We start from the raw sequence: 14760 nt of genomic DNA on the forward strand, positions 1-14760 counted from the left end.
ATTTTTAAATTTAAAAGGTATCTTGAGGTGCTAATTTTCACAATATAAAATATGGTATCTCAAAACATTTTTTAAGAAGGGTCTTTTTACCATTCTTGAGAAGTATGTTGTGTTACCAAGAATATTAATTAATAATTATAGTATCTTGAGCTACATTGTATCTCAGGATGCTAAATTTTTGAGCTTTTTTAATATTTTTGAAAAAATATATTAAGGTGTCATATTTTTCAGTGTAAAAATATAGATTTTTTATTATCCTTGAAATAATACATCAAGATATATATTTTTCAGTGTAAAACATTAGTACCTTAAGGTACCAAAATTTTGCACTAAAATATATAATACCTAAGGACGGTAAACAAAGCCCAAAAATTTAGCAAGGTAATATAATATTGCACTAAATTTTTTGGTATGTCAAGGTACCATAATGTTGCACTAAATTTTAAGGATGGTAAGTATCAGAATTGTACACTAAATTTTTTATACCTTAAAATACTTTTCAAGGATGGTAAAAATGTTCTAAAATTTTACGTTGAAGAATGTGGTACCTCAAGATATTTTTTTAAAGATGGTGAAAAAGTTCTCTTAAGAATGGTAAAAACTAAATACCCCGAGTTTCCAAATTTTTATCAGAAAATTTTAATATCTTATAATACCTACCATCTAGAATATCAAGTCTTCGCACCATATTTATGGTACCTCATTGTACCATTCGAATGATAAGAGCATTTGTACTATTTTTGAAAAGTACCACAAGATACCACCCTTTCTAGTGTAAAAAGTGTGATACGTTGAGTTATGTATCTTGAGGTACTAAAAATTTGTACTAAAATTTTTGGTACCTTAAGGTACTTTTTAAGGATGATAAAAAAGCCCATGATAAAAAATATGGCATAAAAAATCTCAATAGCCATTCACTGAATAGTCCGGTCCACAGTCATTGTCCACGTTAATTTCCTACAGAATAGCTAATCGTTGAATAGTCCGATCCACAGTCATCTCAGAGCACCATGTATACCCACACCATCCCTGCTGCGAGTGACCAAGCACTCTCAGGTAGGCAAGTGGAGTGCCCAACAAAAACACAACCCAAAACTTGTTATTGCCTCTCTCTCACATCCTCACCCCAAACTCCCTAAATTAACACCAAGGCTGAGATGGCCGGAGGAGACGAGCTGAAGCTGCTGGGCACATGGCCAAGTCCGTTCGTCGCCAGAGTGGAGATCGCGCTCCGGCTCAAGGGCCTGAGCTACGAGTACGTCGAGCAGGATCTCACCAACAAGAGCGAGCTGCTGCTCAGCTCCAACCCGGTGCACAAGAAGGTCCCCGTGCTCATCCACAACGGCAAGGCCATCTCCGAGTCGCCGGTCATCTTGCAGTACGTTGACGAGGCCTTCGGCGGCGCCTCCCTGCTCTCCGCCGACCCCTACGAGCGCGCCGTCGCTCGCTTCTGGGCCGCCTACATCGACGACGAGGTAGGGCGCCACACCGTTCTTGCATGAGCTTTTTTATCATCTTTGGTACGATATTGTTTGGTATCATATTTTTTTAGCGTAAAAACTTTTTACCTCTAGATGTCAGGTATCTCGAGGTATCTGAATTTTACATTAAAAGTTAATTTGGTACAATAAGATGCCACAGTTTCTCAGGAACGGTAGAATTTCTCTTCTTGCACATGCACATAGCTACTGATTCAGTGGTTTAACCTGTCGCCGGATGTGTTAACATGTACACGAAGCTCATCACGGCATGGGTGCCGACAATCTTGTGCAAGACAGAGGAGGAGAAAGCGGAGGCGATAAAGAAGACGCTTGCAGCCATGGAGAGACTCGAAGGAGCCCTGAAGGATAGCTCCAAGGGGAAACCCTTCTTTGGCGGCGAGACCGTCGGGCTCGTCGATGTCGTGTTGGGTGGCCTAAACTCATGGATGAAAGCGACTGAGGAGCTCATCGGCGTCAAGATCTTCGACCCCGCCAAGACCCCGCTCCTGGCTGCGTGGGTGGAGCACTTTGACGAGCTCGACGCTGTCAGGGATGTGTCGCCGGATGTTGATGGGGTGATCAAGTATGCCAAGATGAGGCAGCTAGAGGCTGCAGCAGGAGCTTCGGAAAACTGATAGTAGTCGATGGAATTTAAGTGAATTATCTGTCCTTTTTCTCATTAACTTAAGCTTCTGGCTTAAACTGGTTGGTGCACGATGCAGAATGGTAAAGGGTCTTTCCCACCCTAAAAACTAGCTATTGAGACGCGGGCCTCTGTTTTGTCGTTTACTTATGCACATTAGAGATTTTTCAGGTTGTGTGATAGTTTTGTTCTTTAACTCGTTGGATACTTGGAGTCTTTGCTGGACTTTTGTACTCCTCTATTTATCGGTTCCTTCATTATCTAAAGCATTATCGTGGGGAAAAAAAAGAAAGTATCCATTTCTTCCACTGACGATTCAACTAGACTGTGAAAGGAACTGTGGAAAAAACTGGCGCAATTCCAGACTTTTAGCTAGAGGAATCTAGGGATTTTTCAACTAAGAAAAGTAAGTTTTTATCTGAAATATTACGGATTGAAACTACCAAGGAGAATAACTAAACATATGCGTACTTTTAAATTCTTTGCATATGTGCTGTTCTTTAGTATGTCGATTGTGCATTAAGCTAATGAGTTAGATGGAAATAAATTAAATGAGTTGGTTTTAATTTGGATCGTATTTGGTTGGGTGTAAATAGATCGTTACATCAAATGGTTTGGATTGAATTGGGTTATAGCGACAAATGGATTGGTATGGACTGGATTTTGGATTTAGTTAGGTGATTTTAGATTCTAAATGGATTTGACCCGTGGAGGACAAACAGACCTTTTAATTGGGTAACTAATGGAGAGAATAGATATATATGAGACCCACATGTAGAAATTGACCAAAAATTATACAAAGTTATACATAATAAATCATCCCACCAAATTTCAATCAAATTTGATAAATTTTTATAGTGTGAACGTGAGTTTTAAAATTTTAGGTCTGAGTATATACATACCAAATGGGTATATATTTCCCATAAGAGTGAATTGGATCTATTTTAACCAAATGGTTTGGTGCGGGTTAGGCTAAAATCAAGTTGAATTGGTTTAGATTGGATTCTATAAAGAATAATTGGTACGAGTTAGTTTGGTAGACTAATTAATAAAGAGATGCATTAGAGTGGATTTAGATTGGATTACAATCCATTAGCAACTTTGTTGGGTTTGGGGGAGGGGGGGATATTACCAAACTATGTTGAGGTATAAAAACTTTAATCCATTTGCATCATGGGGCGCGACGATATTGGGCAAAACAGAGGAGACCAGATCTGAGGGGTTGGAACAGACACACGCGGCGCCCGGCGGGGAAAGTGAATTATTCCGAGCTCAGGGGGAAGCCCTTCTTCGGCGGTGACACCGTTGGTCTTGTGGTGGTCTTGTTGGGTGGCCTGATCACATGGATGAAGCAACCGAGGTGCTCACAAATGCTAATGGATGTGATTGTTTGGTTTTTTCAAAAAAAGACTAATGACATATTTATAAATAAAAAAATTTATAAATATATTTTGTATATAAATATTCTCAGTGATTTAAAAGTCAATGTCAAAAAATAAACTTTAGCGAAAAATCCCAGATAACTCTAAATTTAAAATTAAAAATTAAAATTTTAACTTATAAGCATCAAACACAAGAGAATATCTTCCACCCCTGCCAATACCTCACTCCTGAGCTTGTGGGCGGAGCGCTTGGGTGAGTTGGACGCTACTTCTCGGATGTGGTGAGCTAGAGAGAGTCCGTGGCAGTTTCCGCCGTCACTTCATAAGTCTAGGGTGATGGCTTAGCATGTAAGTAAGGGCCGATTAGTTCCAAAACCTTTTTTTCAAAACGTCATATTAAATTTTGGACATTTAAACAGAGCATTAAATATAGATGAAAAAATTAATATATAGTTAGATGAGAAATCGTAAGAAATTTTTTAAGCCTACTTATTCCATGATTTGTCATAAGTGCTACAGTAACTTACATGTACTAATAATAGATGGATTAGACTCAAAAGATTATCTCACGGTTTCCAGATGTGATATAAAATTTATTTTTATTCGTATCAAGAACCCATTCTAACGTTCCGTTTTACGTGATATCTACAGTTTTCTTTTCACGAATTAGGCCTAAGTTCCAGGAAAAATAATGTGCTTGTTGCCAGCGCAGATCCAGACACATGATGCCGTAGGCCATGGCACGTGGGCTACGATTAAAAGCCAACGAGTCAGAATAAATTTTCATGACGGTGGGCTAATTTCCTGATCAACATAGTTACACAGGTCAGCCTAAGGCTCTGCTTTTGAGTTGGCTCCACCCCTGCTTGTTGTTCGAAAACAGTAGAGATTGGTGGTACCTATGGTGTGCTCTTTTTAGCAAAAAGAAAATAAAAGATTATTTAATTTCTATGGGTTTTTAGTGGTGTATTTTTTTCAATGAGAACATAGTAAAACGAAGATTGACCGGTAAATCTCGACGGGCACGTCGTCACCCACTGAAAACAAAAATCCATTAGAGTTCTGAAAAATTCGTTCCAACGAGAAGTTAAACCCATGACCTTACATGTTACTGGGGCCTTTGTAACCGCTAGGCTACATACCCTTTTGCTTTTAGTGGTGTATTTTAGTTTGGGATATTTATGATAGTATGGATTTTAGTTTGGGTTTGTTTTAGTAATGCTTAATCCCTATTTGTTTATGTTTCGTTTCATTTTTTTTTATCCCTTCTACTTTTATTTTCAATACATATCTTATTGTCCCACCTCAATCTACTTCTTTTAGCCATGCTGCTCTTGTCACCGGTCCGCCACCGGCCTGACCGCATATATATAACGAGCTCGCCCTCCCGCAGTAAAACCAATCAGGTAGGGAGCCAGACGCATTAGAAAAGTTATATTATTATCTCGAGGTCTTTAACCGTGTTTGTATTCTTAAAATGATGTGATCCAATGGCTCACAACGTAAGATACCTCATTAAAAGTGTTAGAGGTATAAAGTTACCGATGGTTGAAAAGTAATTATACACAAGGTCATTTATATCCACTAAATTATAGATGTATCGCAAAGGCAGTGCGTAAGTGGATTGAAATGTATCGGTAAAATATCATTTACGTAGTAAGGATAAAAATTACGTGACGTTGTAGTCAGTTTCTAATTTTCGATTTATAGTCAGTTTCTAATTTTCGATCTAATATACGTGGTAGAGATCATATTTACGTGATCTTGAAAATATTTTTAGTTCCTTGCGTAATCAACGAATTGTCAATTTCTCAGGCGACCACGTAAGACAAGCACTAAAGAGTATGGGTGAAGAAGTGGTCGTGGAGTCTGGAGATTAATGTTCATTCCATCGGTAGCAACCACAGAGAATCCTCTTCATATGACGAAAGGGAACGCATCAAGAGACGCCAGCCCAGTGCTGGTGCAAAGCTCCAAGCACTACGCGTGACAAACACCCAGAATTTTTTAGGACTGCTAGTAAACCATATGACGCAGGCAATGACGTACGTCGACCAAGCTACCAGCAGCAAGAAAAAAAGCTCCATATAAAGTTACAAGGTTAATTTCACCATTTTAAATTAGGTTAATTAGATTTATATCATTATAATTTTACCAGTTTTGAAATATACCAGTACTATTCGACTAATTATAAGGATACCATTATAATTTCCGAACTATTTAAAATATATTATTTTTAAACCAAATTACCCTTTGCACGTACCGAGGGGAGGGGTAATATGGTCCAAATATTTTTAAAAAATACATCGAAAGGGTATGAAGTGTCGTATTTCGAATAGTTCTGAAATCATAATGGCATCTTTACAATTAGTCAAATAGTAATGACATATTTCAAAACTAGCAAATTTATAATGGTATAGATCTAATTAACCCTTTTAAATTTTGAACTCAATTCGAATAATCAATTTTTAGTGTAAAATTTTACCCTAATCCAAAAAAAGCCCTATTTTTTTATGTTTCAATACAGAGTAATTTTACGGTTCTCGAGAAGGTGCCGTGAGGTTCACAGTACCTTCTCAAGTACCGTAAGATTGCTCTTGAATAAAATCGTTGTTACCTTAGCCCGCAGATTGTAGCTATAACTACACGTACTCGAGCTCGTTGTTACAGCTGTGTTCGTTCCTGGTCATACCCCCATGCCATCAACTCCACCAACCTTGAGCTCACTCGCTAGTGCCACTTCCTCAAGCCTGACAGATATAGCCGTGCAGTATGGAAAAGATGATAGGAGAAATTTTACTATTAAGAGATATCAAAACTTTATATTTTAATATCTAAGGTATCAAGAGATATTAAATTTTGTATTTCTCATTACCACGCAAGAACCGTAAAATTACTTGATCGGATGGAAGAGATCCATCCTTTTTCTTGTCGCTGTGGACGATATGCCACCAAGCCTTCTTCTGCTTGAAGCCGACCCCTCGACGTTGCCATGGATGAGTTGGATGAAATGACACCACTGGATGGATGGAGTAGTACGTGAGCTAACGTCCTCACCGTCGCGGCGCCGGAACACCCGCCGTGGCGAGACATGGTGCATCTGAGGCCCGTAGCTGTCGGCGGTCGCCGGAGCGACGAATACTTTAAATACTTACGAAAATTTTATATGACGGGTTTCAAAAAAAAAGGTTTATATGGCTAAAATTTTATGATCATTAAGAAAATACTTACGAATGCTAAAATCTTATTTTATTACAAAATTGTAACAGGGTTAACAATAGAAAAATATTGTAATTTTGTCATTCTTGAAAAGATATCAAGAGTTTGTATTTTATTGTATAAAACTTCAATACGTTTAGATAATAAGTGTTTGGATATATTAAAATTTTACGCTATAAATATAAACTTTTCTTAGTAATTATAAAACTTCTCCAGAAAATATTGTATATCCATATTCTTTTTTCAATGGAACCTAGTGAACTTAATCTTCAGTCAGTACAGACTGTACAGTAGAATTTATTCGTTGCATAATTCCGTCAGCATTCATCGATGACATCACGCGTGATGCATTGGCCCGCGCAGGCATCACGGATGATGCATCGGGGCGCCTCCGATCCCAATTTCCCATGTCGAGCACCATATATATACCGTACGCAGCGCCACCCTTCTCCGATCAAGCACCCAACTACGTACGCAGCAAAACACACGATCGATCCGAATCATCTTCGTCGCCGTCGATCCCTGCCCCCCCCCCCCCCCCCCCTCCACCCCCCCACTCTGTTTCTCACTCTCCCTCGCGCGCCCGCCCGCCGAGGAGTAAGGAGATGGCCGGAGGAGACGAGCTAGTGCTGCTCGGCACGTGGCCGAGCCCATTCGTCACCAGGGTGGAGCTCGCCCTCGGCCTCAAGGGCCTGAGCTACGAGTACGTCAGCCAGGACCTCCGCAACAAGAGCGAGCTGCTGCTCAGCGCCAACCCGGTGCACAAGAAGATCCCCGTGCTCATCCACAACGGCAGGCCGGTCTGCGAGTCGTCGGTCATCGTGCAGTACATCGAGGAGGCCTTCCCCGGCGACGGCGCCGCCCTGCTCCCCGCCGACCCCCACGACCGCGCCGTCGCTCGCTTCTGGGCCGCCTACGTCGACGACAAGGTGGGGTGGTAGTGGTAGCTTTTCTTTCCGTTCATTTGCGTCACAGCTCACTTAGATGGTCACCGTCGATCGGTCCCGGTTGTGCAGTTCGTCACGGCGTGGGTACCGACGTTCAGGGGCAAGACGGAGGAGGAGAAGGCGGAGGGGATGAAGCAACTGATGGCGGCGGTGGAGACGCTGGAGGGAGCCCTGAACGATATCTCCAAGGGGAAGCCCTTCTTCGGCGGCGACACCGTCGACGTCGTCGACGTCGCGCTCGGCGGCATGATCTCGTGGGTGAAAGCGACTGAGGTGCTCGCCGGCTCCAAGATCTTCGACGCCGAGAAGACCCCGCTCTTGGCCGCGTGGGTGGAGCGCTTCGCCGAGCTCGACGCCGCCAAGAAGGTGCTGCCGGACGTCGACGGGGTGGTCGAGTTCGCCAAGAAAAGGATCGCTGAGGCTGCCGCTGCAGCTTCAGCAAACTAAGTCGAACGCTCGGCCATGTAAATAATTAACTCCCATTGTTTGGGAGAAAATAATGTGATTTGGCTTATATTAATAGAGATTGGTCGTCTGTATCATTTGCTCGATGTATTTCGAATAATGCAAGGAGTGTATCAACTTATCAAGGAAGATGGATGCCCTCTGTTTTGTTTGCTACTTCCCGTTGGATTTGCAATTTTGTAACTTGTGTGTTCGTTATGGAAATTCAGCTGAACTGCCAAAACGAACCATGAGAAGAGACTAGTGTGAATTCTTTATACCATTTTGGCTGGTCTTTTTCAATGAAATATATTTGTCTCACCACTCTATATCTTTCTAATCAAGCAAAAAGAAAAGGATTTTTTTAGCATGCCCTTAAATAATTGTGAGCCGTTCGTTGCTTTACATCCAAGGACTCTAACTGTATTAGGGCAAGTACAACAGTTTAAACGATTATTGTCTATTTGACACACACAGACAGCTAAATAGACAGCTTGTACAATGACTTATCTATTTGTTTGTCTGCAAAACATTTAATTTATCATTTGACACATAATCAATGGTGCTACTGAATAGACGAGACGCGGCGTACAACCGTGCTAGCGGGGTCGGTTTGGCATTGGAACACGCGTCCATGCCGTCTCTTTGCGAAGAGACGCTGTGATCGTCTATTAGATGGTGCGGGGTCTTTTTTGCAAATTTCATAACATAAAGACGTTTAAAGACATGCGTTATACGTGCTCTTATGCTACGCCGGTAGTATGTGCAGTAGGGCTGAAAACAGAGCGGATAGTTTCCGTCCGCTCCAGAAAAAAACGGATACGGAGGTAGCTCGGAGCGGATATTTCCCGAATAACTCGGATACGGGTACGAATACGGATAATTTTCTTCGGATACAAGTACGAATACGGTATGGCAGTTTCCAACGGATACGGATATTCCGACGGATATCCGAAGATTGTAATGAGCGGATATCTGCAAACACCTGAAATCAGTTTAGTCCACTTGATTTCAGGTCTGGCCCATCAACTAGTTTACTGCAAAACTGTTTTAGTGCTATTAGACTATCAGTATTTGTTGAACTTATTATGTGCTATGTGGAGAATTTATATCCTGCCTATTACACGTGAAATTAAATGTAACGTGTTTAATCTACGATAAGGTCTAAAATGACAACTATCTCGATTAAGTTAGCTATATATATGTGGTGCTATTTGTCTTTATGAACGGTTTGAGTAGTTTGTATGTTCCGAGAAATATTTATTTTCGTATTCGTGTTCGACTACATCCGATCCTTAGTCGTATTCGAGATAATTTGTATTTGTTTCCGTATCCGAGATATTCGTATTCGTTTCCGTAGCCGCCTAAAATATAAAAACAAATACGGTACGTGTGTTATCCGTCCGTATTCGCTCCGTTTTCAGCCCTAAAGGGACAGTAGAAATTATGTTGTACCGCTGCATCCCATAATAAATGGATGTAATTGCCAAAAATTTCGTGAGGCGCATCACTAACCATTTTCTAATCGTTGCTTGCACCCCCAATACGCAAACACCCACATTTGTTGTTGTGCTCTCAAGAAGTCAAGTGAATGAACGCATCGATTTAGGTAAAGCGCCGTGATTGGCTAGGTTTGTTTAGTCTCTAGCAGTCCACTTCCTAAGCTTCCTCCTCTCCAAGAAAGAGTGAAGACGCATCTGGACAGTTTCAACGATGCTTACCGGAGTACTTTCAGAAAGGAAAAAAAAAAAGCAAAGTAAATAAATTTGTAGTTTGCAAATAATCAGTCTGATCAAACGCGCGTTTCGGTGTCATCACATTCATTTTATTATGATTTTTCTGCTATCTCGATGAGGACCGGGTTTTGACTAGAGATTCGTATCATGCACATGTTTGAATACATCTGAACACTGAAAAGCGATCTCAAGAGGCGTCAGGCTAACAATCAAGGCCATGTTCTTTACGATAAGACAAGAATATAAGTAGTGGTGTTTCTCCGATCAAGCGATAGCTCGCCAAGACCAACTCAGTACAAAATTCAGCATCCCGGAGTTTCAGAGAGAGTGACACACACACAATGGCCGGAGGAGGAGGAGATGAGCTGAAGCTGCTGGGCATGTGGGCGAGCCCGTTCGCGCTGCGAGCGAGGCTGGCGCTCAGCTTCAAGGGCCTGAGCTACGAGTACGTCGAGGAGGATCTCAAGAACAAGAGCCAGCTGCTTCTCAGCTCCAACCCGGTGCACAAGAAGGTCCCCGTGCTCATCCACAACGGCAAGCCTGTCTGCGAGTCGCAGGTCATCGTGCAGTACCTCGACGAGGCGTTCCCGGCAGCCGGCGTCTCCCTCCTCCCCTCCGACCCCTACGACCGCGCCGTCGCGCGTTTCTGGGCCGCCTACATCGACGACAAGGTGATTGACGAAACGCCTGAACCAACCAATCACAGTACGGTGATTTCGATGGTGTTGTTGATTAGCGGTTTAACTAACTGATGCGTTCTGTGCGTTAATTCGTCGCAGCTGTTGAAGTCATGGGTGCAGGCGTCGATGCGCCAGACGGAGGAGGAGAAGGCGGAGGCGATGAAGGAGACTTTCGCGGCGGTGGCGAACTTGGAGGAGGCGTTCAGGGAGTGCTCCAAGGGGAAGCCCTTCTTCGGCGGCGACGCCGTCGGGTACGTCGACGTGGTGCTCGGCGCCACGATCGGCTTCGTGCGCGTCGGCGAGGCGCTGCACGGGATGAGGCTCTTCGACGCGAGCCGGAGCCCGCTCCTGGACGCGTGGCTGGAGCGCTTCGCGGCGCAGGACGCGGCCAGGGCGGTGTTGCCGGACACCAGCAGGCTGTCGGAGTATGCCAAGATGAAGCAGGCACAGTGGGCTGCCGCGGCGGCGGCGGCGGCGAACAACTGACTCAGCAGCAGCAACGTGGCTGGCTTGGCTAGCCTAGTGGTCTCGTGGAGACGAAGCTAATTGGTCCGCCACTTTGTAGTGCTGTCCAGGTCTCGATCTGTCGGTTTCGCCATTGCTGTCGAGGGGCAATAATACGACCGAATCTTCGCTATAAAATAATTTGGAATTATAAAAATTTAAACCTGTCAGTTTCTCAAAAGCACTTAGTACTAGGCAGAGATTATTAGCATCAAGATTATGGTCCATGAAAATAATAGTGTCACCCGCGTACTGAAGAATTGACAAGACCATTTCAACCAAATTCGAAACCACCTACTGAAACATTGCAATATCCTCTTAGCCCTTTGAATTAGAATTGCTAACATATCATCCACCAAATTAAAAGGAAAACGTTATACATACTATCTTTTATTCCGATCTCGGTATGATAAAAAGTAACATTATGGAGGACAAGAGAGAAGCATAATGACGTTCATGGGCCCTAAAGCCTAATCAGAAGAGAAACGTTTCACCGTACAAGCATACAAAAACCGTCGTATGTATAGCTGTATTGAAATAAGGATAGGTGAAACTAATATCTTAGACCTTTTTAGTCTAAAAATATCTGCCTATCTCGTCGTTCACTTTAACAACGACACTCCCTCCTCTAACACCCTACTTGTGCTATAAACCGAACTTTTCTAAAAAGAACATTTTTTCCCATCCTTCAAGAGGTATCAGGAGGTATCACTGTTTTCTATATAAAATTTGGTAACTATCGGTACTTTAGACACTAGAAAATACTAAATTTTAAGTAGAAAATAGTGATACCTCATGATACATCCTTAAAAATAATAAAATTGCTCTTCCTAAAATAAATCGTTCCCCCATACAACTTATAGTGCAAGCAATCAGTCATTATCAATCATCAGTGTTACCTTGGCAACGTTCCTTGGGCAGTCGAGAAGTTCAGCCCCATGAGCAGCGTAGGATCCAAAAATGAGAGGACATCTCTAGGTACTGTAGAAAAAGGGAAATTGTTTTAATCTTTTGAGGGGATATTGCATACTCTCGTCTATTGTAAACTTTCTAACTTTGTCTAAATTCATTAATTGATAAATGTATATAATTTATATATGTCTAGATTTATTAGCATTCATATAAATCTAGGTACGACTAAAAAGTCTTATATTATAAAATGGAGGGAGTAGTTTAATTCCGTGAAGGAATTGTCAAAAATTCCTCTACTTTAAAGTGGGCCTAAGGATACGATTAGAGCAATTTTACAGTTCAACGAAAAGTAACAAAAAAATATCTCAAGGTACCGGTACCTTGCGGTACCAAATTGTTTCTGCTTGTTAAATCTAACAGTGTACATTCTACTCAACTAGATCCAATAGTAAGAAATAATTTGGTATCTCGAGGTACTTTTTGTTGGACCCAAACAAATCTCATACGATTAACTAGTTGAGAACTGTGCAGCGATCTGCATGGTCCTGGAGCCTAGCAAAGTGGACCACATATATTTACATCTCAGCAATGTAGTGGCATGCAAATACACAATTACTCCCTCCATATTTTTATGTATGACACAGTTGACTTTTAGGATTACGTTTGACCATTCATCTTATTCAAAATTTATATCCAAATATACAAAATTAAAATGCATACTTAAAGTTCCTATAATAATAAATCATATTACAACAAAATAATTAATAATTAAATAATTTTTTTTAAATAAGACGAATGGTCAAACGTAGAACTAAAAGTCAAACACAACAAAACACAAGCCAAAACACAAGCCAGATAGAAGAGTCGGAAAGCTTCTCCAGAGATCGAGTGATGTGTCACGGTTCATCGTGTGGTTCAAGAAAATCTCGCGTATAACCGCTTGCTCTGATCAATTGCACAACAAAACATAAGCTAGCTAGCTAGACAGAAGAGTCTCAAAGCTCCTCCAGACAGAGAGTGGTGAGTCACGTACGGTTCATTCACAAGCTAGCTAGCTACCACTAGCAGAGAATGGCCGGAGGAGGAGGAGATGAGCTGAAGCTGCTCGGGTTGTGGGAGCCCGTACGTGCTGCGGGCCAAACTGGCGCTCAGTTTCAAGGGCCTGAGCTACGAGAACCTCGAGGAGGACCTCCCCAACAAGAGCGACCTCCTCCTCCGCTCCAATCCGGTGCACAAGAAGGTGCCCGTGCTCATCCACGCCGGCAAGCCCGTCTGCGAGTCGCAGATCATCGTGGAGTACCTCGACGAGGCATTCCCCGGCGCCGGCGGTCCTTCTCTCCTCCCCTCCGACCCCTACCACCGCGCCATTGCTCGCTCGACATATATTGCCTACTCAATTGATGGTTACTACGTACGCATAAATATTGCCAACTGATGTGGTTCGTTTGAGCAGTTCACGCCGTCGTGGCAGAAGGCGTCGTTGGGGTTGACGGAGGAGGAGAAAGCGGAGGCGCTGAAGCAGATGCTCGTGGCCGTCGACAACCTGGAGACGGCCTTCAAGGAGTGCTCCAAGGGGAAGCCCTTCTTCGGCGGCGACACCGTCGGCTACCTGGACATCACGCTCGGCGCCGTCGTCGGCTGGGCTCGCGCCGGCGAGGTTCTGTTCGGGAGGAAGCTCTTCGATGCCACTAGGAGCCCTCTCTTGGAGGCGTGGATGGACCGCTTCGTCGCGCTGGACGTGGTGAAGGCGGTCTTGCCGGACAATGGCAGGCTGATCGAGTACGGCAAGATGAGGATGGCGCACTACGCCAAGCTCGCCGCCGCCGCCGCGGCTGCTGCGCACAGCAAGTGAACCAGATCAGATAACTTTGTTTAATGCATGCGTCGTCAGCTCTCAGTTGACCGCTGTCTCGTGGAGAGAAAGTTGATGCGCCGTTGGTAGTTTTTCATACTGTGGTTGCGAGTTGTGAGGTTCGTGCAGTCTGTTTGATCAAATCGTCAATCGTGTGGTTGTTCCGGCGCATACATTTTTTATTCAATAAAGGGTCATTCATGGTGACATTTAGAGCTCATTTGTTCGTGGAGCAATTTTAACGGTCCTCGGGAAAATAACAGTAGGGTAAATTTTAAGTATATCTTGATATCTAAATACTAATAGGTACTTAATTTTACACTAAAATTTTAATATCTCTTGTTACCTAAATTACTCTTGTTTGTGATATCGAGGGGATCTCTTTTTCATTGTTGAATGGTACCTCAAAGTGTACAAACTCGGTAGTACTTCCTCCTGTCGCCGTTGATTTTTCTTAAGGTTTATGTTATCCTCCCAATCACTTGCATGTTCTCCCAATATTTGCTCACGAGCAAAGCAATTCTATAGTACTTGAGTATGTAATAAGATGTATTAAAATTTTAGTCTCCAGTCCAATAAAAAGTATCTCGAGGTATTAGTACCTTGCGGTACCATCATTTTTTAATGTTGGATCTGAAATGTACATCCTATTCAGCTAGATTTAACGGTAGAAAACGATTTGGTACCTCGGTGTACCGATATCTCGAGGTACTTTTTGTTGTACTGTAGCAAAATCTAAAATTTTAGTACCTTATAGTAACTAAGGTACCAGAGGTACTAGATTTTACACTAAAATTTTTAGCTTATCAGATACTATAAAATTCCTCTTTGCTCATATATATACGTGCCATAGTTGTTGACTGAAATGTTCTGTTCCAACAGAATAAATGAAACAGCTGAAATTTATGAGGAAATTAAGCATTTTTTCTCTTTAATGGAATGTCTCCTTGTTTCTTACGA

General features: G+C 42.5%; 1 protein-coding gene and 1 pseudogene across 2 annotated transcripts; both read left to right on the forward strand.

Moving 5' to 3' along the window:
- Positions 1 to 836: 836 nt before the first annotated feature.
- Positions 837 to 8298, forward strand: LOC102709206. The gene is made up of 4 exons (XM_040528029.1): positions 837 to 1475; positions 1739 to 2114; positions 7089 to 7654; positions 7742 to 8298. Exons 1-4 carry the CDS (start codon positions 1158 to 1160, stop codon positions 8117 to 8119), a joined length of 1638 nt encoding a protein of 545 aa, XP_040383963.1. The 5' UTR covers positions 837 to 1157; the 3' UTR covers positions 8120 to 8298.
- A 1691-nt stretch (positions 8299 to 9989) lies between these two features.
- LOC102709772 lies at positions 9990 to 14062 on the forward strand (annotated as a pseudogene). The gene is made up of 3 exons (XR_001551165.2): positions 9990 to 10523; positions 10632 to 11015; positions 13017 to 14062. The product of XR_001551165.2 is annotated as an uncharacterized LOC102709772 (transcript).
- The last annotated feature ends 698 nt before the right edge of the window (positions 14063 to 14760 follow it).

Source organism: Oryza brachyantha, chromosome 10 (assembly GCF_000231095.2).
Source record: "Oryza brachyantha chromosome 10, ObraRS2, whole genome shotgun sequence".
Classification (NCBI taxonomy): Eukaryota; Viridiplantae; Streptophyta; class Magnoliopsida; order Poales; family Poaceae; genus Oryza; species Oryza brachyantha.

Excerpts from the sequence above, each read along its gene's own strand:
- LOC102709206 (XM_040528029.1), top strand. The coding sequence starts at position 1,158 with ATGGCCGGAGGAGACGAGCTGAAGCTGCTGGGCACATGGCCAAGTCCG. Across the intron at positions 1,476-1,738 it reads CCGCCTACATCGACGACGAG|CTCATCACGGCATGGGTGCC; the intron begins GTAGGGCGCCAC and ends ATGTACACGAAG. Across the intron at positions 2,115-7,088 it reads AGCAGGAGCTTCGGAAAACT|GCATCACGGATGATGCATCG; the intron begins GATAGTAGTCGA and ends TGGCCCGCGCAG.